Source organism: Mchenga conophoros, linkage group LG16, assembly GCF_057382185.1.
Source record: "Mchenga conophoros isolate Kocher_MC1m ecotype Shallow Benthic linkage group LG16, M_conophoros_male_GT1.1, whole genome shotgun sequence".
Classification (NCBI taxonomy): domain Eukaryota; kingdom Metazoa; phylum Chordata; class Actinopteri; order Cichliformes; family Cichlidae; genus Mchenga; species Mchenga conophoros.
The window spans coordinates 25326114-25350225 of record NC_140541.1 but is presented as its reverse complement, the minus strand read 5'-3'; the positions used below and the strand labels follow the sequence as shown (position 1 = coordinate 25350225).

Genomic DNA, 24112 nt, shown 5'->3' with positions numbered 1-24112 from the left:
TTTATCGCGGGTGTTATGTTCTAAAAATAACCAGCGATAGGTGAAATCAAGTAGCCAATTTTACTTTTTGACGGTGCAAAACGTTTCGTGGACATACAGTACTGCACTTCAGAGTCACACTGCTAGAGATCGATGCAGTGATTCTGTACTGTACAGGAGAGACGTCACGGAGGAGATCGTCTGCAGCGATCAGGACGCAGGACACAATGTGACGTAAAAAAAAGCATGCAAACTTGCACTAAAAAAATCCGTGAAACAGCGAGGTGAAAGGTGAACCGCGTTATAGCGAGGGACCGCTGTAATTTTGAAGGTAAGTCACAACATACCCTTCGTAAATACTAATGTATAGAAACCGTTACCAGTAATCATTCATTTTTTGTGTGGCTTTTTTCACGGTTTGTTAACATGCTGTGTAGGTGTGTACTTGACTAGCTGATATCGACATAACGGGGGAAACATCTGGTTTGACTATTCTTCACCTGTAGTTTGAATGCTGAACATTTGCCTGTTTAAATCATAAGACCAGTCATTATACAGAGATACTTCTGAATGTGGACGATGTGTCTTCTGCATAGAGTAATGCAGTTCTGCTTGTGTTGAGTGATGTAAACAACTGATCGATCTAAACGCTTTAAACGTCAAAATTGATCATTCGATTTTTTATGACACAACAGCGGTGAGTGTTCCCACCTTCTGCTCTTTGTAACCTAACACAATCTTTCAGTTTTCGAGTTTTGGACATGATTTTGGAGTATATCTTCGCAGTAGCAATTGACCGCAAAGTAAAGCTACCGGAAATGCACAACCCCACATCCGGTCTCAAACCAGGAAGTTAGCATTTTCTCGTGCACATAGTCAATTCTCCGTCACTGACATGCTTTTTCCACCATGTGCGTATGAAAACAAAGGCACTGCGCATGCGCGTTTTACCCATTTCTATCGTGATATTTCATTTTATTATCATTGCCTAACATTATACCGGTGTTACTGTGAACGGTATGATATGGCCCAGCCCTACATTATGAAGAAGATGATGAAGAAGAAGAAGCAGCAGCAGCAGAGGTACATGCTGCTGCTGCTACATGCTAACCCAAAAAATAAAAGAAAGGTTAAACTCCAGCAGGGTGAGGTGCTGTTGCTTACTTTGACTGCGTCTGTTTGGTGACATCCTTGATGGTGTTGCCTTCCTTGCCGATGATGGCTCCCACAAACTGAGTAGGCACGAGCATGCGCAGTGGGAAGTCGTGTTGTCTGGGGCGTGGAGATCCGTAGCCTCCTGATGGCCCGGGCTGAGAGGAGCCCTGGTCCCGGGAAGTTCGACCCCCACGACGCGTGCGGGGAGCCTGGACAGGTGGAGCAGCATCCGTGTCCATGATATATGACACCTTGAAGGAGTAGTCGTCGAACTGGTGTCCTGTCAACTTCTCGATGGCTCTGGGTGGTAGTAGGAATGTAGAAGCAGAAGTATCAGGAAGAGAGAGGGGAAATAAATGAACAGATGCACTAACACAAGAATATCAGAATACAGGTTCTCTGACAGTTTGACTGATTAATTTCATAAGCCTCTGATATACTTGCTTGTAAACACATGTTTGTTACACATGATGACTACCTCAGCCGAGCAAAAGTCACCAAAGCGGCAAATTACACCTGACATCTGATTATTGGTGGACAAACATTAAATATAATTTGATTTCATGCATCATTCACTGCGCTTTTTCATGGGAAATGCAAAAAAATTAAAATGCAAGATCACACAGCAAGCTTCTCAACTCTAGCTCACCACACACCCACCGGCAGTGACCTGGTGAGCTTACATCACATTATTTTCCTTCAAAAAAAATTTTTCCCCTCATAAACACACCAACACAATGCTTTGAAACACATCTACTCTGTTTTCACAAGGCTAAAAAAGTTGGGAAAATGTGACCTAGGTGTTCGATGGACAGCTAATGGAGAGAACAAACATGTTTGCCTTCTACCTTTTAATCCTGTCTTTTTCTACAGTATAGTAACCTCCTCCAAGCTTACATGTGTTTGTGTAAAAAGAAAAATCAGTTCACAAGGAGTTTGTTACTGTGTGGGCCACAGATGAACCAACCCTGCTCTAACCTTTATGGATACACATTTGAAACCGCCTGGTACAAAGAAAAATATACGAACAGCAGGACCAATACTCCTTGTATTGCAGCTTCTTGTCTGTGCAAGTATATCATGAGTTTTGCTCTACTTTCATGCATCAGTGTCACTATTATGTGCTGCTTACACTTTAGCTTCCTCCTTGGTTGCGTATGTAACATTCACCACTGCTGTTTCTGTATCAGTGTTCACTGCAAAACAAGACAGAAAGAGAAGGACATGAAAAAAAAAAAAAAAAAAACACACCCAAAAGATGACACACAGTAAACAGAGATTTGGTCACATGCACATAGCAGTTCTTTGTTGTTCCCGTAGGTGAGTCAGAGACGCATTCAGGTTCCCGTGGTGACCCAGAGTAGAGCTGCTCGATTATGGCAAAAATGATAATCACGATTATTTTCACTGAAATTGAGATCACGATTATTTGACAATATTTATTTAACCCTTTAAGACCTACCATAGAACCAAGTCGGCCAGAGCTTTTATATATATATATATATATATTTTTTTTTTTTTTTACATGTTGTAGTGCCATTTGTGGGAGCATTTCAAGTTGCTATACATCAATACAACTGTTATAGCCCATATTTTAATAATATGTATGTATTAAGTCCATAGTAACTACATTAATTGCAAAAAAGTGCAATAAACTAGAAAAAAATTGAAAATTATTTTTGTTTTTTTTACATATATTTCTACTTGGAGAAATTTAAGAGGTTTATCCCTCAAAACTTTAAATACAAAAAAGTTGCAAAAAATAGTTTACAACAACAGGAAATTTATTTTGAGTGTCCTCATAGTTTTATTTTGGAGATACAGCAATTTTTATATACTGCAGGAAAAAAAAACAAAAAAAAAAACAATCCTATGATGCAAATTTGCAAAGAAAACAGCAGGTGCATCAAAATAAACTATTTCCAGCAGTGCAATTCGAGTTCTAAGCATCCCAGCAACTATTCAGAAAAGTCAAACATGACTTATAAAAACACCAGTATAGGCTTTTAAGGCCTACAAGTAAAAAAACTACATTTCCCGCGAAAATGACGTCACTTCTGGTTTTGGGCAGGAAATGCGATAGTTCGCGTTGACGTCTTTTTCAATGTGGGAAGTGTTACGAACAGCTGATCGGATCGGCAAAGCGTGTTTCTGGAATATTATGTTTTTGTTCCTGCAAGCGCTTTTTATGCAATTTTTGCAAAGCTATATGTGGAAGGAAACCGTGACCGAGGACAAGCTGATGGCATAAGATGTAAGTACAACTCCTCTGGTTTCATATGGAAAAAAATTTATTGCGCTAGCTTAGCGGGATTTAAAAATAGTTACACAAAACGGAGCTTGCTGCTCTGACCGGCTTTAAAGGGTTAACAATAACAATGTATTGAATAATGACTTTAAAAAATAATATAAAATAGTGTGCAAATACTGATAACAGTGCAAATGTTTGCAATATAAGAAATAAATGAAAAATGTAAAGATCTATGTTTAGTGAACTTTGCAGTGTTGCTCTGTGGTGCAGCTACTACACCATAGCAAAGTTTACACACTATGTCTACTTGATCCACGTCTGACTCCGCGAACCCATAATGTTTCCACACCACTGAAGTTTTTTTTTTTTACCTCTTTTCAACCAATGGCAGTCACTCTTCTCTCCAAATAACTTCTGCTTAGCTTTCCGAGCTTCCCTCGGGTCCTCTTAATTGTTGTGACGCGTGTTCGAAATGCAGAGCGGTGCGCTCAATTTGCCACACGGAGCAGCGCGAGAGTAAAGCATGAGGGAGGGGCTAATAATCGGCTCAGTCATTTTTAATGATCGTTGAAAACTCCGATCGTAATCGTGATTAAAATTCGATTAATTGAGCAGCCCTAACCCAGAGAACCACTTGCCTGTGTGAATCCATTACAACCATCACCACACTGGCTCCCCTCCAGACCCTGCTGCTTCCTCTACAGACAGGAGCAGCTTAACACAATAGCCTCTCTGCCACTTGCACAATAACTATTTAAGTTTGACATGACAGCCTTAACAAAGCAAGTAATCTGTGATAAAATGCAATGCACCGCTAAGAAGCACCTCGCCGAGACTTGTGGTCCGCTGAGGAAAGAACAACACGGATACCGCCACACTGAAGGGTTTGATTCCTGCTGAGATCACGCATTCTTCAATTCTTCAAAGGTTGAACTGTAAGTGGAATTCAATTCAAGCGAGCCTTGTAAAGTACACGCAATTACAAAGGAAGCTCACAATCGATCGATTGATGAAATTGTCCATTGATCAAACAGCTCAGATGCTGAGTTGATCACTGTAGCAATTTAAGGAAAAACGATAAGCAAGCACAAACTTTATATTCTTTTTCTTTGTCTTATAATAAAGAGAAACGCCATCAATATTCATCACTTAATGAAATAATCAACAGATGCAGTCTAGCTGAAGCCAAGAGCTGGGCTATGAATACTGAGACTCGACTGCAAAACATTTTTCTTCTCCTCTCTTGTTCTCTAAGAGATCACAAAAAAGGTTTTGTTTGCTCTAATATTAAATGTTTTCAGAATGTTTTGTTTTGTTTTTGCTGTTATTAACTCATGCAATGCATAAATACAAAAAAATGTGACAAATTAAAGAAAAAAAACATTATAAGAGAGTTCATTTGCAAGATGCAGAACCACCACAAGCTGCCAAAACAGCTTGTGGTGGTTTATTTTACCTTTATTTTAAAAGATATTTCTTCATCTTATATTTGACAGGTGTAACCGACCAGCACACAATCTTTTGACATGGGAAGGTTAAATACTGCTCACATGTACCTACACTGGATAAAGTCTAGAAAGATTTAGGGCTGCTGTGCTAGTGCATGTGTCAAAATAGATAAGAGCCACTAGTTCTCCTGACTATGTGCGTCAAAATTTGAGTTTCCCTTTAATTTGTCACCCTGGTATACATGTTTCCTTAACCGGTCTTAGCACATTGTACTTCAGCATGTTTTATTTAACTGCATGATACCTGTAATTTGAGAGAACAACAGTGATACTAATGGCAAAAGAACAAGGTCTGAGAAAGGCAGCTTGTGTTATTGATGAAATGCTTTCTGCCACAAGAGACAACAGTATCTACGTTTTTTCAACTACGCTTGTGAAATCAAATAAATGGCAAATAGAGCAGGTCTTCAAAGCTCTGTAAAGATACTTCTGAGGTTTTAGATAAAACAGGCACATAAATGCCCATGCAAGCCAAGAACAAAACATGTCAATTATAAATAAGTCTGAGATGCCAGGTGTACCACAGAAGTAGTAAAATTATGTTTCAGCTTGCTTTTCCTGTGAACAGTCATAAGAGGCATCAATGTCTAAAAAAGAAACTTCCGAACCTGTTAGCGAGCAGCAGATAGCAGATTTTAAAGGGTTAAATCCAGGGAGAGCGCCCAGCTGGCTTAGAGAGGGCGAGTGGGCTGAACCTGGCGTGGTGCCCGGCACCGGCACTCACAGCCATTTCTGCCCCACCCCGCCACCAGCAGCTCTGACCATGCCACACAAGAACACCGGACTTCTCTAAAACCTCACCCCTGTAACAAGAGTGCACAGATCCAGGCAGAGAAAAGTGACAGAGACTGCAAGCAGGGACGGACACACGAGCAAGCTGGCTCCATTGATAATTCACTGCAACTAGCGATGTTTGGAGAGCCGGGCTGAGGAACTGAAAGAGGAGGTGAAGGGAAAATGCTGTGCCGGTGTGTGGTACAGCATGAAGTAGACTGTTTAATGGCAGCGTGTGGTAAACTCTGAGTGGAGTATCTCCTCTGTCGGATTCTCTTTTAGCACCTGTCATGACAACAGTGGGTAGTAGTTGGTTGTGGCTGTTTTGATATACAAGGAGACACTGTGCCTGTATGTGTGTGTGTGTGTAAAGATTTGTACATGTGCATCTTTGTTGGTGCTTATACCTTGCGGTGCATGCCTCTATTACTCATGCATGCGTGCTTAGACAGCAAAAAGTTTGCAGGGATTGCTCTAATGCTGCCTACCCCCCCCCCCCCAAAAAAAGAAAAACACCACACACACAAAATCAGACAGTGCAAAAGCCTCACCACAGGCGCCTGCAGTGTCCTCCCCAGTTACCACGATGCACCTCCCCAAAAGAGATCCATCTCGCAAACACATGCAGGCATAAACACACACGTGGACACATTACTACTGGATTACTGCCATGTCTGCCCACTTCAATCTATACGCTGGGGCCAACGGGAACCGTGGTAGTACACAGTGCTTATTATAGAGGCTGCATGCAATTCAAACACTCGACTCTTCGGGTCAAACTTATAAGACACACGCACACATGCAGACAGACAAGATGATAAAGGCTGATTCATATGCAGAGATGGGTTATGTTTAGATAATGGTTGTGTGGGATGATGGTAACGAGGAAGTGAAGTCACAAAGGGAGACTTGACTCACTGGGAGGTCTGCGTGCGTGCATGTTTGTGTGTGTGTGATGCTAAACAGTCTCATGTGAATTGAACAGTTGGAACCAAATGAAGATGACATGCACAGCAAACAGGGAGGAGAAGAATTCTGTACCTTGTTCCACATTTTCTACAGTACCATACTGAGCTAGAAGGCCATCCAAAACCTGATGGGGAAAAGAGAAAAGATAAAACTCAGACACACAAAATAGCACTGACATACATACACATTAGAGTGAGATCAAGACTTTAAGATCTGATTGATCTTTAGATTAAAGCTTATTACTGGAAGGCCAGACCTTTAACCTTACATTATTTTAATTACGTCACTTCATATCAGCTTATTCCTCTACAAAAACTTTTCCTAATGTCAGATGAGTAGCTGCAGCTAGTGCAGACTTGTCTGTAAATAAAGAAAATGAGAGCTGAATGGCGTCTGAGATCACAGCTAATACTTGCAGAGAAACCTGGAGAGGTGGCAAAGTGCGTGCGTCAGAGATGTCATTCCCTGCAGTCACGCAATATTGGTAAAAACAGAGATACTTTAATATTCATAAGTGTGATCAATCAAAGTATTATTCCAAAAACTTGTATCTCAGTTGTTATACTTGTGGCTGAAGAGCCTAATCTTGCTGTGCAAACATTATGTATGGTGCAAAGGGGAAATAAGGCAGACATAAAAGACATACTAACACCTAAGATGATATAAGAATGTGTGGCAGCGTTCCATCATAATATGTTAAATAATAAAAGGTCACTGTTCAAACGGAAAGAGGTCAGATTCATGTAGGAAAAAACAAAAAACCAAAAAACCAAAAAAAAAAAAAAAAAAGTAATGTAAAAAGAAAACCACCAAAGGATCTTTCCTGGACCGGCAGTGTGCAAAGAGTGACATCAGTAGAGAAGAAGGGCCGCCATTTTGAACTTTTCACTGTATTTTGCGGCAAGGAATTGTGTTTCACGTATTAAGAATAAATCACATCATTAGAATGGTTAAGCCAAGGAGCCATTGCAGCACATTCTTTTATTCACTACAGCAGCGCATCTTTGATATTTTATTTTATTTACCAGAAAACTCTTGAGATTAAGAATCTCTTGCAAAAATGCCTGGGGCAAGACAGATAGGGTTACCATTACATGTTTTTCAATGGCAGGCAGAACTGGAGCTCCTGCAGAAAACCTGTGAAAGCCTCAGGAGGACATGCAAACTTCACACAGAAAGGCCCTTGTGGGTTTGAGCCCAGGACCATGCAGATCTGAGGCAAAAGTGCTGAGGCACCATGCTGCTAAAAGTCGCCGCAGACTGACTGAATGCAGAAAAACATATCTTTTGTTTATTTTTTAAAGACATTTCATGCTGTCCACTATCTGCTTTTAAATAGCTGGGTTTCTTTTAAGTCTTCAAAAACTGTACTTTTGTTTGTATTTTATTTTTTATTTAGGTTATTATGGAAACTAATTATTTTACTCATCTGGTCCAACAGAAATGAAATAACTCTGAATGAGCCACATACAATAAAATGAGCTGCCTCTGAGCGTCTCTACTAAATTTCAGAAACAAATAGATGCCACTTGGATCACGTGTTTTCTATCAGATATTCAATTCTTTATCTATATACTAATACAAAAATACTGTGTTATTAAATGTGAATAAATTCTTTTGTACAATAAAACTGTATGCAGTACTAAAAGATTGGGGGGGGAATAAGGCAAATTGTCCTAATCTGTTCAGTAAACACAAAGCGTTTTTATCCGCTAATGTTTATAATATTAAAAACAATAAAACCCATTTAAACCACATGCCCAGAGCTGTGAGCGCAGACAGGCTGCAGATATTAAAATAAGAAAAATGACAGAGTAAAGGCTTGAAGACAGAGACTCTCACACAGAGAAAACCAACTTGGACCCCAGCAAGGTTACAGATGTCGACACACAGACGCACTGTCATCTGCACACCGACACAGACATAAGCGCGCACACAAGTACAGACATAAACACACAAACACAGGATAAAGGCTGGTGACTCATCGTCAGGAAACTGGTTTATGTGCTACCTGGTGCTGATCAACAGGGCATTACTGTCACACCAACACACACACACAGACGGAGACACACACACTGACCTCCCACTGTAGATGAGGGGGAATGTTCCGGATCTGGATCTTCCGACTCCTGCAGAGATTAAAGACACAGACGGAGAGAATTTAACAGACCCGAACCACAAACTCACATAAACTTACACTCATCTGTTGTGTTCAGAGCAAAGGCAGCAAACTGTGCTCTCTCTATATATATATATACACATACACACACACCTCTGCTGTATCAGTAGCTCAAAAGCAAAGACATAATGTAGAATCAGACCTGTACTATATTTACTCTATGTAATTTCACAGTCACTGTAAACACCCACGGCTCATTATCACCAATCAAAGGGCTGTCACAGATGTGCTGAAGGTACCGTAGGTATGTAAGGTGAGGGTGTTTATTAGACAGCAGCATGTGACTCCTGGTAACACCATCTTACAAGCACTGTGCTTACTACTCTCAACTGGAGAAGTGAAAGTATCACATGACAAGGAAAAAAACAAAAAACAAAAGAGGCGCTCAGACCACAATGATGGGTTTCCTTCGTCCTGAGTGACGTAACTAGAGCAACAGAGGGTGTGTTTTTGGTTTGGAGAACAAAGGAAACAAAAAGCACCCACATTCAGCAATAAACAAGATATTCATGTATTCCCTGAAAATTTATTCATGTGTTCTTTTACAGTTTCTCGCTCTGGTTTTCAGTTCATATCCCTTTCATTTGTATCTTCAATTTCTGTAATTTAACACTGAACCCCTGGTCTTTTTAGTTTCTTGTCAAACTATATCAGTCAACCAAGCACAGTCCATCACTGGCCGGTCCATTTGGGATCAGAGGTCCTACAAAGCACCTCCTCTGCCTCCTGTGAGCGTTTCAGCTCCAACAGCAAAGCCACACAAACCGCCTGTGACCACAGGCTGTTAACAACTACATTAACGTGAGAGAGCCCAGCTCTGCGATGAAGGCAGCTGATGAGGAGCCGGTGGAGAGAAAGCCATGCTGCTGAGAAGCATTTTGGTGGGAAAACAGGAGACACTACAACGAGTGAGACTGAAGGGCTGAGATGCAGATATGAAGTGGAGGAAGAAATGTAATGAGATGTGATAATGAGCGATAGATTTCAGTTCAGGCGGGATTGCCATGGGACCCACAAACAAACACGCACGTCGTATCAGCTTTTCTGCGCCTCGAATGCCTGTGTTCACGCACTGGCAAACATTTCTATTCTGCATTTTTCTCCTGAACCAGGCTGGGCGTAAAACACTGCAGGTCAGAATTTCCCGTCAGTGGCTGAGGAGAGGTTGGGAGCACTGCGCGGGCAGCTGGACACGAATGAATGACTCTTTTCTGATTGTCCGGAGAAACACAGTGTCACGTGTCTTCTCCCCTTTTTCTTAAAATACCAAGAAATAAATTAACAAACTGACAATACCAATTTAAGATAAGCAAAGGGGAAACGGCAGCAAAAAAGCAAACTTAATTTAAGAGTAGAACACCTTTTTATATGTATATTTAGCAATAAATCTTCCAACTATAACTTTAAAGTCTCTAAAGCGATAGACACTTCAGATACTGCCTTCATTCCGAAATAAAACAGAATGCACAAGGATAAAAAACAAACGGACAATTCCTGCTGTGTTGTACAGCACAGTGGCCTGCAAGCTTTCTGTCACTGATGGCAGTTTAAAGCAAGTGGCTTGATGAAAGATCTCTTTTGGCAGTCAATATCCAAACAAGGGTAAACCAATTAAAATCTGTCTCTACCGCTAAAACACATCACTTTTTCTAACGTTGTAAGCAAACCCGTGACATCCAAAAAGCAGCCAGTAGCTGAAAAGGATTTAAGACCAAGTCAAAACCTCAAAACAGCTCCGAATGCTGGCATCCCCAACCTGCAGAATATGGAAACTGAAAGGTCCTTTCATTCGGCGTAGTCTCCCTAAATAGTCCGTGAATTCAGAAGTACCACTTCTCTATAGCGTCTGTGCTAATTAATTATTCCAACTAATCTTGATGCCCGATGCTGAACACTTACTTTATATTAGAATGGATACTTTAGTGAATCTGATGATGGGAGAGGCTAACCCGAGCAGGACACTGGGATAAACTTTGCAAACTCATTCTTCAACAGGAAAACGTCGCTGTAAGAAATGCACCATTTCTTTCAGCATCTCTGTCATAAGTCATTATTTAGAGCCACCTGTTTTCCTGTCAGACTGAAAGCATCCAAAGGGACATCTTGAATAAGCAGTGACACATTTGAGGTCTCACTCAGCATACACTGGATAAGCACAAGATGACTGCTTTCTGTAAAATAAAATGCTGCCTGTCTACAGTCTTCAGGTATCCTCAACTTATTTGTGTTCCCTTATTATCTGTGGATAAACCAGAGGCAGTCATCTGCTAATATCTCCTGTTTTCTTGCATTCAAGCTTGAACCCAGTGCCCTTTCTCAGCTCCTCCTTTCCCAAGTCCAAAATGAACTGCAGTAGAAGATGCAGACTGAAGTCAATGGTTACTTAATGTTTGTTGAATGTAACCAAGCTGTCTGCTGCTGGTTTGGAGCTGCCTGCCACGAGAAAAAAGAAAGCCTCTCAATTTCAGCCTTTAAATATCCGAGGGTGGCCATGTTCATTTGAAAAGCTAATATTTACTGCACCCACCTGTACGAGCTAAGGAACCGTGTCTGCACACAGGCGTGCATACTAATACTCACACGCAAGCGGTGCAGTCGAAGGAATTTTAACCTCTGAGAGAGCAGGCAGACAGAGGGGTGAGAAAGAGGGTATTCAACCCGTGCCAAAAGTTTGCATTGCTCCTAAAGATGACCCTATGATCATCAACCATTCTAGAGGAATCCTTTCACAGGTTCTCTGTTCTCCTCTGTTCTGATCTGTGCTTTCAGTTCTACCTTCAGATTTTAAAACCTTCATGTGTCTGGAGCAGAGACTCAGCTTGCTATCGGCACATATCACTTGGGTGCAAGTAAGATTAAAATAGAAGCAGCAGAGCTGCACCAATTGACTGTTTAATCTATTTGTCAACAAATATAAAATTAATCATCCATTCAAATTAATCTATCGCTAACATTGTACTAACTGATTAATTTGTACCCAAAAATGTCAAAAGTGAGACATTGATGGTTTTTCCCCCATCAAGTTATGAAAGATTAACTCCACCTTACATTAGAAACATGGCTACATGAGACTACAGCTTATGTCAATGCAAATGGGCAAAGACTGAAATTGAACTCATTTTATGGAGGCAAAAAAGAGAAGTTGGACAAGGTGTCAACATCAGTCTGGGAAAAGTTTCAACAGGAATGACACGAGATTAACACAAAACACAACCCGAAACGCAGGCTACATTTATCAAATACTGCAGGTGCTTCTGGGAGATATTGTCTATAAAATTTAGACACAACTAAAACAAGCTAGACATAACTACAGCTGGGGCTGATCTATGCAGCGTTTTTACTTTGATAAAAGTAGATTCTATAAGAGCTTATAAATTCACATGTGCAAGTATTAAAAAACAGTTACCATGCAAAACAGCCCCATGCTGTTAAAAAAAAAAAAAGGCAGTTTAATGCAACATATTCTAGAAGTAACCATATTTGATACCATGGGTGACTTGATAAATATAAACTGCAAGTGAGGTGGATGACAAAGATTCTAAATTATATCATGATAGTTCAAGAAAACTTGCCATGATATTTCTGACAATATATGAAAAAATAAATGAATACCAAATTTTGTGTTTGGTATTTGCTTGCAGGCAGCAGCATTTTTAAATCTAAGTAAGGGGCATTTTCAGTCCTTCTTTTCCAGTAAGTTTCTGTCACTGATGACACACTCGTTAATCTGAAGTGTGAATTTACTGCAAAAGTAAGTCAGCATTATATATCCTTTTTTCCATTAGTAGCTACTCAGGTCAACTCTACTGGGTTTTGGTTGGTGGTATACCTGCTGCTCTGTGTGTGTGTGTGTGTGTGTGTGTGTGTGTGTGTGTGTGTGTGTGTGTGTGTGTGTGTGTGTGTGTGTGTGTGTTCCAGAATCTGGGACCACAGTGTTGTTTTTGTGTAGAAATTTCCCTCTTTGCTGGATTTCAAAAATGGGGTTTTTGATTTTTATGAAGGAGATACTGTCATGAGTCATCAAGTGACGCCACTGACTTGCTAATCAGTGGCATGCAATCAGCTGACGTCAAATTTTTGGACAGCTTCACATCACTTGGAGCGTTAAAGGATTAAAAGTAGCTCCCTGCTATTACTGCTGCAATAGCAGTGAGAAAGCATTACATCCAGTGACACAGACTAAGTGAAATATAAGCACAAAAGTAGCCCAGATACCATTTTCCCTGGAAATTTTATTTAGTAAACGTATAAAATAACCATTTAACATTTTCAATTTAACAGTAGCTAAAGTGACCTAACCTTGTAACTCTTCAGAAGCTGCACAATGTTTTCTACATAGGATGTTGTATCTTTTGGTTGAGCGTTTAAACCATCCAGAGCCATGGGAGTGGCCACGATGTTGGGGTGTTGGTGTGTGTGTGTGTGTGTGTGAGAGAGGACTGTAAAGCTGTAAGGTACAGAGGCTTTAATATTCCATTCGTCTTGTCACATTTTAACATAGGGCTGTTCGATATAACGATATACATCGGATGACGATGTAAAAACATCTATCGTTTCATTTTACGCTATCGTTTGTTTCATGGTGTCGCAAAATAAACTGTTTACGGCAATATTTTTTCACCATTTTGATGGTCACTGTAGTGGCTATATTAATTTCTTAAAGTTCTCTCTATCTCTTATATTTAATAGAACCACACTAAGGACAGACAAGCGCCTGTTTTTATGCGTCATCGTTAGCAACAACGACGGTAAAAAAAAATAGCGTGTCCACTTGTTTATTTTCCACATAAACCTTTCAGAATAAAGCTCAAGATCCTGTTGAGACCTTTCAAAATAAACGGAATCACGTGAAATACTATGCAGAGTGTTTACGGATGAGAAGCAAAAAATAGCCATCAGGTGCTAAAAAATAAACCTTAGACTCAAACGTTAGAACAGGCTTTTCCCCGCAGCACGCTGTGTAATAAATACTCAGAAAGAAAACGGCGGCCGTTACAACTTATGTCTAAAAATGTATAGTTTCATGCATCGGTCAAAACACTCAACTCCAGGTACACGACACCTAGCTGGAAACACTTCACGCAAGTCAAGCTGCCCGAGATTCACTGAACTTTCAGAAAATGTTTGTGATTTATATCATTATCGGGACGATAGATGTCTTATATCAGGATATGAGATTTTGGTCATATCGCACAGCCCTATTCTAACATACCTCTTAAAAAAATAAAATAAAAATATGCCAGTCTTGCAACTACCAGACCCTGTAGTTGCACACAAGAATACACAGGGCACACATGTCAGGCACCCATACGGGTGGGCAAATTCATTATGAAATCATAAAAAAAGCATGCCAATCTTGCTACTATGAGGTCTCTTAAGACACAGCAGTCAAGGTAATATTTTACCAACATCATATTTTACTGGGCCCAAAAGCAAAATCTGCACAGCTTACAACACAGTGAAATGCCCTTTTGCAGCAAAGGAAGTAGTGTGAAATTACTGCTTAATGATAATGTTAAAGTGCTCAGCAGCAGCTCATAATGGACCAGAACGTTATCGTCGTATCATCAGCGCTCAGAGATTTAGGCAGTAAATTTCCTCATGTCGGGCACCGATGTCCAAATTTTTCAAGATAACCTGTGAAGACACCTTAGGGACAGGTGTGTGAGCCTGTTTTGCATCATGGTGATTCACAACCATGTTTATAATCACAAACTAGAGAATGATCACTTGGATGGAGCCAACAGAGACAAATCCAGGTTTTTACGGAATTCAAGCTTATCAATCTGCTGGTCTTCTGATGTGCCCTCTTTTATGGCCTAGTACCTAGTGATAGGTATTGGCCAAAAGCTAATTTAGAAAAAAAAAATGCACCATTGTAGCCATTGGTTACTAGTATGCAACCTCATTTGACCATGATGCGTGGCATTATTTAGAGAAGAGAAAAGAATTATTATCGATTTCTTCTACTTATTTATGAAAACATCCTACAGACTTTTAAGTTCAAGTTCACTTTGCAAACTTTAACACTAAACAATTTGTCCAAGGGGAACCATGATGTGACATGCTGCAACAACCCCAGCACCTTGTATGTTTTGTTTTTCCATGTATTACAGCCCTGTAACCAACTGCTTATAGCATTTCTTTTCTACTGTGTAACCACATCAGTCATTTCCATCTAGCATTTGCTCTTCCTGTCCTATGGACTGCAACAAGTGACCGCTCCAGCCACACTTTGTCAACGTATTAGTTTACTTTTGAGTCACACGTGTATCAAGTGGTGAAAAACATGCATTGTTTCCACATTTAGCAGAAATAGTTTTCTTGCATGTTTTGCAAAGTACTGTGCTGATTCTAAGTTGCTGAGTAGTTCACTTTTTAAATACTAAATCACCACTGGAGGCTCTTGCCCTCAGACATGCTTGGGCTTCCCTCGTTGTTTGAGTCACTGAATCTAAATGGATGGTGTTCCTATATCATTGATACTGTGATATGACACTTTTATATCATGTAAACTGACATGACAGGCACGGACCTAACTGTATGTCAGAAGAAATATTTCATATGAAACAAATTTTCTTTATGTTCCTAACACATGTGCTTTTCAAAATGTCCTCCACGCTCACTCAGCATGCACAGTGCAGATTTCAATTTATCATAATCTCAGTGTACTTTGTTCCTAACCCCCAAAAATCAAACTCACTTATGTCATTAGAAACACACTACAACACGATAAGTTTTGCTTTTTTTCCCCAAGGCCTCTTTTGGAATTTCGGCTGAGGGGGAAACCTTTTTTCCTTCCTTTTTTTCCCCTCTACACAGAAACTCACAAGTGAATAATTAAACGTTTCCTTCTCTGCTAAAGGTTTCTTTCTAATGAGATCTTTAAGAGCCTTGTTTACCTTTCTCACCCTGTTCTGTGTGGATGCCCAGGCTGTCAGAGACGCCTCACAAGGCATGCTGTCCTGCGCCCAGCAGGGTGGCTCGCTCTGGACAAATAAAAAGGCATCTCAAATAGTCTTTCATTCCGGAGCACGCTGCCTCACAAAACGCACACAAACACCTCTGCACACTCACTCACTGCTACTGCAGTCCTCACATAATTGTTTGCAACATTCACCTGAATGATAAATGTGTTGGGAGTTTTTTCTCCATTTAACTGTCATTCCCCTCTTTCCAGCATCCATTTAGCTGTCAACACCGGCTGATTGTCAGTGCAAACATGTCATATTACAAAGTCCTCACCACTGTTTCACAACAGCTTAGGAACATATTTACTGCTTAATGCTTAAGGAGATAATCTCTTCTCTGGGATAAGATAAACAATATTGCCGAACCTATTTTCTGTCAGAAAACAGAAAACAACTCTCTAACAAAACAGTTCAGTTGCTAGCAAAAGGCTCTATTAGCAACTGACGGCCATGCTTGAGGATATAACGCACACACACACAGGAAGTTCACAGCATCTAGAAACAGCTTGACGGAAGACTTCATATTTTCATGCGAGTGATGGCTTCACAAAATGAAAGATGACCCGGCCTCCATCACATCAGCTGTACTATGCAGATAAAATAGGAAATGAAAAACTGTGCGGTCGTAAATCACACTGGAGGCATGTGATTACGCACCTATTACATGCTCATGTTACTAATGCAGTGATATATACTGTGCAGGCAACACTAATGTCTCAGTTTCTTTTATGTATGGTAGTGCAGTGCTGAGTGCAGCATAATGTGATCAGCGAACAATCAGCTGCATTTACAGCTGCCAGCGCATGTATGTGAGTGGCTGTTGCTCTTACATCTTCAGTCTGGACTGATTTTACGGTAAATGCAAGTCTGCACTGACAGTTTTCATTTACGCTGAGACTAGTGGTGAAACAGTATATGGCTCAGTTTGGGTGGGTTGGTCAAAAAGCCCAGTGGTCCTTAGACACCAAGGGGATGCAGCGGATTCATCTAATCTGAATTAACCCACTTTCTGGTTTTGACCCTTAAGCTCCTAAACGCCCTGAAATCTCAGAGAAGGCGCAACAAGTCAACAATATTCGGGACACCCTTCAGAGTGGAAGACGTCCCCCCGCTTCTCCTTTCAAACTCTGTTGGCACTCCCACAGTGGCCCACTCTCTGCTGCTGGATTAAGACGCTGCTCAGACCATTTCTGTTTAGTGCGCCTAAGTGCTTCTCTAAGTCCCATCCAATTGTTGTGGAGCAGAGATAACAGGATTTGTATGAGAGTGGTGTCTATACACGTTGTTACCGTCCTCTAGCCACAAAGACTTGTTCCTGCTTTTCCACCCACAAGGACAAACAGACTCTAAAGCAAAACATAAACAGGACATCACACAAACCTATGACGCTGTTCGACAAAATTTTTCCATTTCTGCACACTGGTTTGAGTTTGTATATTGGGTTGTGTGAGCTCTGTCAGGACACATCTAAGAGCACAGAACAAATATAATATATTGGAGATAATGGCTGTACAAGGCAATTTGAAAAAGAAATGTGGCATTGAGTTTTCTGACTCAGCAATCTTCCAATTATTTTCCAGAAATTCTGAGAAGAATGTGCAATTTTGCAGTCATTGGAGAGGTAAGAAATAAGCAGTGACAGTGCAAAATATGGGATTTATCAACATCAACAAAAAACAACTGCACAAACAAATGTATGGTAAATAAATCTATTCTTGGGTTTTAAACTCCTATAAGGACATTCATATTTTTGATACATATCAAATAATTATTAACTCTATCCAGCGAATTTCTTGGGAAGAAATTTCCTGGAATCATTTCCTAATTTCTTAGGAAATGATTCTGAATTAATGACTATTTAATAATATCTGAGTTGAAATGGTTTATGGTTGGGCACTGGTGCAGCTGTGGTTCATTTTCTTCTTTCCTAGTGGAGGAGGCGCATGAAAAGAACGACACTGCAATGACTTTAGTTTGCAATTTACAAACCATTATCAGATGTCAAGACTGAAGCACAATATAATCATAACCAATAGACAATCAGCAAAACCACTGCCTGTAAGAATCAAAGGAGGGCAAAAAGCCCTCTGTTTTTTGCTTTCCATATTAGTTATAGATAATCAGTACCCTACAGTCTCATACAGTTAGATATAAAATACATCTTTGAACCTATTTTAAAGTATTTTTGGAGACATGCAGCCCTGAAAATGAAACATAACTTGCCACTGTAATTTACTCTTAAAATGGACTGATTATGCTCATTTCCACCTCCATGTTTTTAATCCCAGGACTCCACCAAAGTAGTTCTAAATTATTTACAGTTTGAAAAATAGATCCTTTTTTGACCTTATATAGAGCCTAACAACCTGTCGATCACAGATCATTAGCAACAGTTAGACCCGCCCCTTCTCGTCAAATCCAACTTTTTGTAACTGAGATGGCAATGGCAGAAATCCTCTTTTTAAGATTTCAAAAACGTATGGGTAATATCACAGTAGCTACATATACTTTTGATACCATCTATGAAGAGAACGTAGAAAAAAAAACCTGTAAAAGATATACATTTACCACATACCAAGACTATACTTGTGCATTCTAATTTAGAAAAAGCAAGAAAATTCAACTGAACTTCACAATGGGAAAAAGCTCATTTTAAGACACATCCTAATAAACCCCTAAAAGGCTGCACAGCATTTTCAAGCATAACGGAAGAAACATTTTCTGGGTGAGCCATTTTGTTCACAGAGTCACAGATCTAGGGGTGCCTGACACGACCATATAAGCAGCTGACGTCAACCTAGCCCAAAAACAGGGAACAGGAAAAGAAGAAGTAGAAGGAGAAAAAAAAATTGAAAACTAAGTGTTTACAGCAGTCTGCAACCTAATGGGGATTACTTGTACGCAGGCTTGAAATTTTGGCCGTATTAAATATAAGCATCCATCATTTCCAGTTATGGCAAAAACTGAGGACTGTTCAGTGGTGGGCAGATAATGTACTGTCAGAGCTTGTTCGGTGAGAACTGCTTGGCCAGATAAAAACGTCATTATAAGCAATGAGAAGACCAAACCAGTGAGCTGAAAGGCACTGAAATGCTCTATACGACTGAGGAAAACTGCAGGGTCAAGTTAGATTTCGATCAGTTTATGACTACAAGACACTTCTTTGACAACATACGTCTCACACCTACATGGACAGGTTTCACAGGGTAAAAACACAGTCATATTGTAAAGAAACAAAATGCTTGTTGTTTTTTGACTAAACGTATAGTGACATATCAAATATATTGAAGGGTGTTACAGTCAACGTCTTCTGCACATGCAGCTTCACTTAATGGTGTTTATCCCTCCAGTATATCCCATGATCATCAGGTAGAAAACAGGCAGTTGGTCTCCCCTTTTCCATTGTTCCCTAACTACATATTTTTCACACTGATGCTGCAGAGTGAACAAAGCTGCTGCTCCACGGTAGTGCTAACCACCTCATCTCGGTATGTAGCACTCAGGTGCCTGCTTCAGTTCCCCTCCCAGACCTCGTGGGGCGAGAACTCATCAGAATGCAGCAGGCTTACCTGCCTGCCCGTTTCTCTTCACGCATTAGTTTTCACCGTGGCACCGAGGCGGGGAGGCACAGGCCGAAAGGCATGCAGGTAGGCGCATGCGGCTCAGATGGAAGCCACAGCCTTCCTGTTGACATTTGCTGTCGACGCTCACTCGGCTGGTTAATAGAAAGATGTAAATAAGGCAACACTGCGTGTTGTTCCTCGTCATTTACATGTACGTAGGGACATTTCAAGATTAACTGCTGAACCAAGCAGTGACTCTGGGTTATATAATGAGATAATTACAAATGATTCAACAGATTTCAGTGATTCAGGTAAAACACAGCGTTCATGTCTGAGGCCCTATTGTAGTGAAAGCTGGCAGTCCAAAGTCATTAACTTTTCTGCCTGTACAATACAGGTAAGCTTGAAGATAAGCAAACTGCAGTTTGACTACAATAAAAGAAAAAAGAAAAAAAATGAATGAATGTTTACAATACCACCGGTTCACCTCTTGTTATTCCAAAAGTTATTTGCACAGTGTTGCAGATATAAAAATCATTTTCAGCTCTCAGGTGTAATCATCACAAATTAATTTTATTTTTTTTAGTCAGAGCTACAATGCCACAGGGTGCCCAGCTGACACAAAACGCATTTTCTCCCGTCATGCCTGCTAAGCCAATGAAATGAGTATTTTTAAAAAAAATGTTTCATTTGCCCATAACTGTAGCATAATCCATTTCTATTTAAATGACAATGGTTTGCTTCAAACAAAGCGACGGAGCACTTCATAATGACTGTAAAGTCATTCACACACCTTAAATCAAACACATTTTTATTACTATATAAACACTTGTTTTGCTAAATTTATTTTTGAGCAGGTGGGAAACTGACAAATGGCAATAACATGTCAGAGTTGTTTTAGGCCTTAAAATCTATTCTCTTAAGAGCTTAATAAATAAAAACAGTGTAATAAAAATTTTAAATTTCACAATTGGAAAAAGAAAAACCACAGCAAAGTGACTGTTGGTCAGACAAAACTTTGAGCTGTGAGTTTCACTATTTACTGTGCAGGGTGTGGGCCAGCACACAGGCTAGACTTAAAATGTCCCTCCGCATTAGGGAAATAGACATATTTACGACATTTCTTTAGCGCATAAGCTACAACTTTAACTAAATTCACTATATTAGCCTACAAGCACTTTTTCAAATTTAAGTCATATTGCTGATATATTACACTTATTTTAAGGTTCTACTGTGAATTATCAGGATTAATTATCTTTATTTATTCCAATACAGGTAGAGATGTATGTATGTCCCTGCAGTGTAGCGCCAATAAATGTGTGTCACACATTTATTTTGAAAGGGAAAGAAAGTCTATTTTGGACACTTAAAGTGAAGAAAAAAAAAAAACGTGAAAAAAGCAGGCAAGCACAACAAGAGGAAAGATCCAAGAAGAGATTACAAGTTTTTTAGACTAATGTAGCAAATTTAGGAGGAAAAAAATGTCTATTTTTCCCATCAAGGAGAATACCCTTTCAATAACAATAAAGAGAAATATGATGTCAATAAAATAACATGTAATAACTAATCTTACCATTAACCTCCTAGAACCTGGCATCCACATATGTGGACATCACATTTTGAGACGTCTAGACCAAAATACTTAATTTTTCTCTACAAGAGCCTAGAGCTGGGCGATAGAACGATAACGATATGTATCGCGATATAACTTTTACTCGATAGAGAAATTAAGCTATCGCGATAGACCTCGCCGCTCTTGTCCTCTTAAAAAAAATAAATAAATATTAAAAAAAAAAGGTCAGCCAATCCAAATCAAGTAGCGCAGAGCCGAACCAATCACAGCCGCAGCGTCACGTCGCGTGACTTGTTACGTACAGCACAAGTGCCAAGCCGCACGTGTGTTTGTTTGGGAAGCAGCCAGCGGGTAATGGAGCCAGCGCATAATGGAGGAAATGAGTGTGCCGACTAGAAAAATCAGCCGAGCGTGACCGAAGAGAAAACAGATGATGGTTCCAATGCCGGAGAGATTGTCGAACGGAAGAGCCATAGAAGTTCCGTAGTGTGAAGGTATTTCGGCTATTTCAAGTCTGACAAAAAACAGAGTAGCGTGCACTGTAAATTGTGCCGAAAGCAAGTCTGGAAATACAATAAACTGGTGCATGCGTCACACTGTGCGCTACGTTATTGTTTCGGTGAAATGAATTTCTACAATACTGTTACTGTTACTTCTACTCTCTGCAGTGTTTAAATGCTTACATATACACACAGTTACTGTCCGTCCACACATACGACTCGGTTCTGCTTCTATGCCCCAGCTTTGTTTACTTTTTCCCACCGAGGCTTCTAGACTTCTGATTGGCCAACATTTCTGCACGGTTAGGAATCTAGCGCCACCTGCTGCTTTGGCATGTTCATAGCAGCGTTTTCCTTCATTTCTGCCTTTATGTGTGGACGGGATTATTTTTTAAAACGAAAACAGAAAATCTCCGTTTTCAAAAATACCCGTGTACGTGTGGACGTAGCCTCAGTCTCTGACTGGAAGCGCTAATTCGTCATTCGGCTTTTGTCAGACTAAAGTAACTGTTAAAACTGTTTGAAAAGCTAAGCTATACAACAAGGAGAGATTGAGAATTTCCTTTTAGTTCTCAGTTTATTTGATATTGACAAAAGTTAGTCAGTTTTGTCTGTTCTTCTGTAAAACAAACTAAGATTTATTTTTAGAATTAATATTTTGTTTCTAAGTGGAATTGACAATTTAGTCTGTTTCGTTTGTTCTATTTTGAAACTTAAACGCTTTAGCGGCTGCCTTTTGTGTAGTTTGCAATATTTGCCTTTATTTATCTGAAAAAGTCTCATGTTCCTTAAGTACATCTACCCTGTTGAACTTATGGGAAATAAATATTGAAATAAAAACAAGCTGCTGATTATTTCACATTTTACTTGTGAGCAACGGCACATTTAAATCTTACAAATATAGTTATTTGGCTTATATCGTGATAGATATCGTTATCGCCTGAAATGAAAAAAACATATCGTGATATGAAAAAATCTCATATCGCCCAGCTCTACAAGAGCCTGATATCCACTTACGAGGACATTATACTGCCACTGTTCTATCAAAATTTGAAACAAATGTACTTATGCGTGGATCTCATTTTTTCACAAAAACAAAACTTAAGTAAAAAATAAAAAAAAAAATCTGGTAACTCTTTGTTTTTACATTCTTTAGGCCCCAATCAACCAAAATAGCAACGAAAAATTAAAAATGCATGCCATGAAAGAGGTCGGGTCTTAGGAAGTTAAGGCTTCAGCAGGCATGTTGCCAAGACTCTGATTACGTATCGACTAGAGTAATTTGAACCAGGCCTTGTAATTACAGAAGTTTTCAAAATTAAAGCTTCTATTGATAACACGCAGACAAATGTTTGTGTAAAAATGAAGGAAACATAACTAATCTATCACTGTTACTGTGTGATTTTGTGCGTGGTGAGGACCAATATAGGTCATCCATTCACTTAAACACAGAAATTCAAAGTGTAATTAAATACCTTCTTATTCAAATGATTATTGTCATATAGAAGAGAGAAGGAGTGGGAGAAAGAAAGAGGCTGTCTGGTGAGCTACACTAACTGGTATCAACAGAGAGCGAGAGAGACAGCAGCGCACTGCGCTGTAAATTCATTAACTTCTCTCAAGAGAAACCGCCTAAGCTTTCAAGGAGAAAATACAACAGGCACAAATTTTCAGCTAACTCCCGTCTTCTCTATTGTTCAAGGTTTTTCTACTTTCAATAGAAAAGGTAGCTATCTGCTGCACTAAGTGACTTCATCCTCACTCTAGCCCATTACATGTTTTTTTTTTCCTGCAGAGGCAGAACCTGACGTAATATCCCTACTGTTTAAAAATAATAATAACGTGAAAGTCTAAATATAAATGCAAGAAAAACCACATCCATTAATTACAGGTGACCTACTTCTTAACAACTCTCGAGATAAAATGTTTTGTTGTGTTTTTCCACTGAGGCTTCTGGTGTAAAAAAATCTCAAACAGTATGAGAAAACCATCCAGGCTCAGTGTACCTAAAAACCCCTGAAGCCCTAGAACATCAAGCTCAAGTCAGGAGGTATGGGATCCACATCAGTACACAATGCATTAAAAAAAAAAGATAAAGAAAGTTTCTTCGTCTCTTGAACAACTGCTCTTAATCGTGACATGCATGCTCCAAACAAATAGGTATCTGTCAGCGTGACATAGGCCGTTTATGCTTTCAGAAAGGAAAACAAATTCATATTTATTTTAACTACTTCAAATAAAAGCTGATGAAAAAAAATCCTCGGTTGCTTGTTGTTAAAGGTGGGGCCCTAACCCCTTAGATCCACCTAAAATACTGCTGTAGAGCCTCGGCAACATAGAAACACACTAGGAAAACAGTCAACAACATCCTGGCAACCATAGATCACTAAAGAAAAATGTTTATTCCCTGAGCACTTGAAAACGTACGCTGCACACCGGAAACAGAGAATGGCCACCTTCTGTAATACATTTCAAAGGGTGCAACATTTTGAAAGAGTAGATACCTGATTTCCTGTGTGTGAGACACTTTTCACACTTTCACTACCACAGCGCAGTCGATGAGTGGCTGCCAGCAACCGCTCGCACACCAATCTGCGAATACGCATTCGTCCCTAGCAACCACAGGTTGCCAGGCCTGCCTGAGGCCAGCAGACAAACTACAAAGAAGATTAACAGCACTGGTGTAAGGG

At 39.8% G+C, this 24112-nt stretch overlaps 1 protein-coding gene across 6 annotated transcripts in view; it reads right to left on the bottom strand.

Annotated features, from left to right (window-relative positions):
- Window positions 1–24112, bottom strand: part of igf2bp2a (insulin-like growth factor 2 mRNA binding protein 2a) — a 60178-nt gene that overhangs the window by 17566 nt on the left and 18500 nt on the right. For all 6 annotated transcript variants that reach the window (XR_014888894.1, XM_085248686.1, XM_085248685.1 and 3 more), the window contains 4 exons: window positions 8717–8765; window positions 6709–6760; window positions 2267–2330; window positions 1144–1434 (listed from right to left, as the gene is read on the bottom strand). Coding sequence is in view for 5 of the 6 variants with exons in the window: in XM_085248686.1 (XP_085104812.1) it covers window positions 1144–1434; window positions 2267–2330; window positions 6709–6760; window positions 8717–8765 (456 nt within the window). In the remaining variant the exon portion in view is untranslated. The remainder of the gene's footprint in view (window positions 1–1143; window positions 1435–2266; window positions 2331–6708; window positions 6761–8716; window positions 8766–24112) is intronic.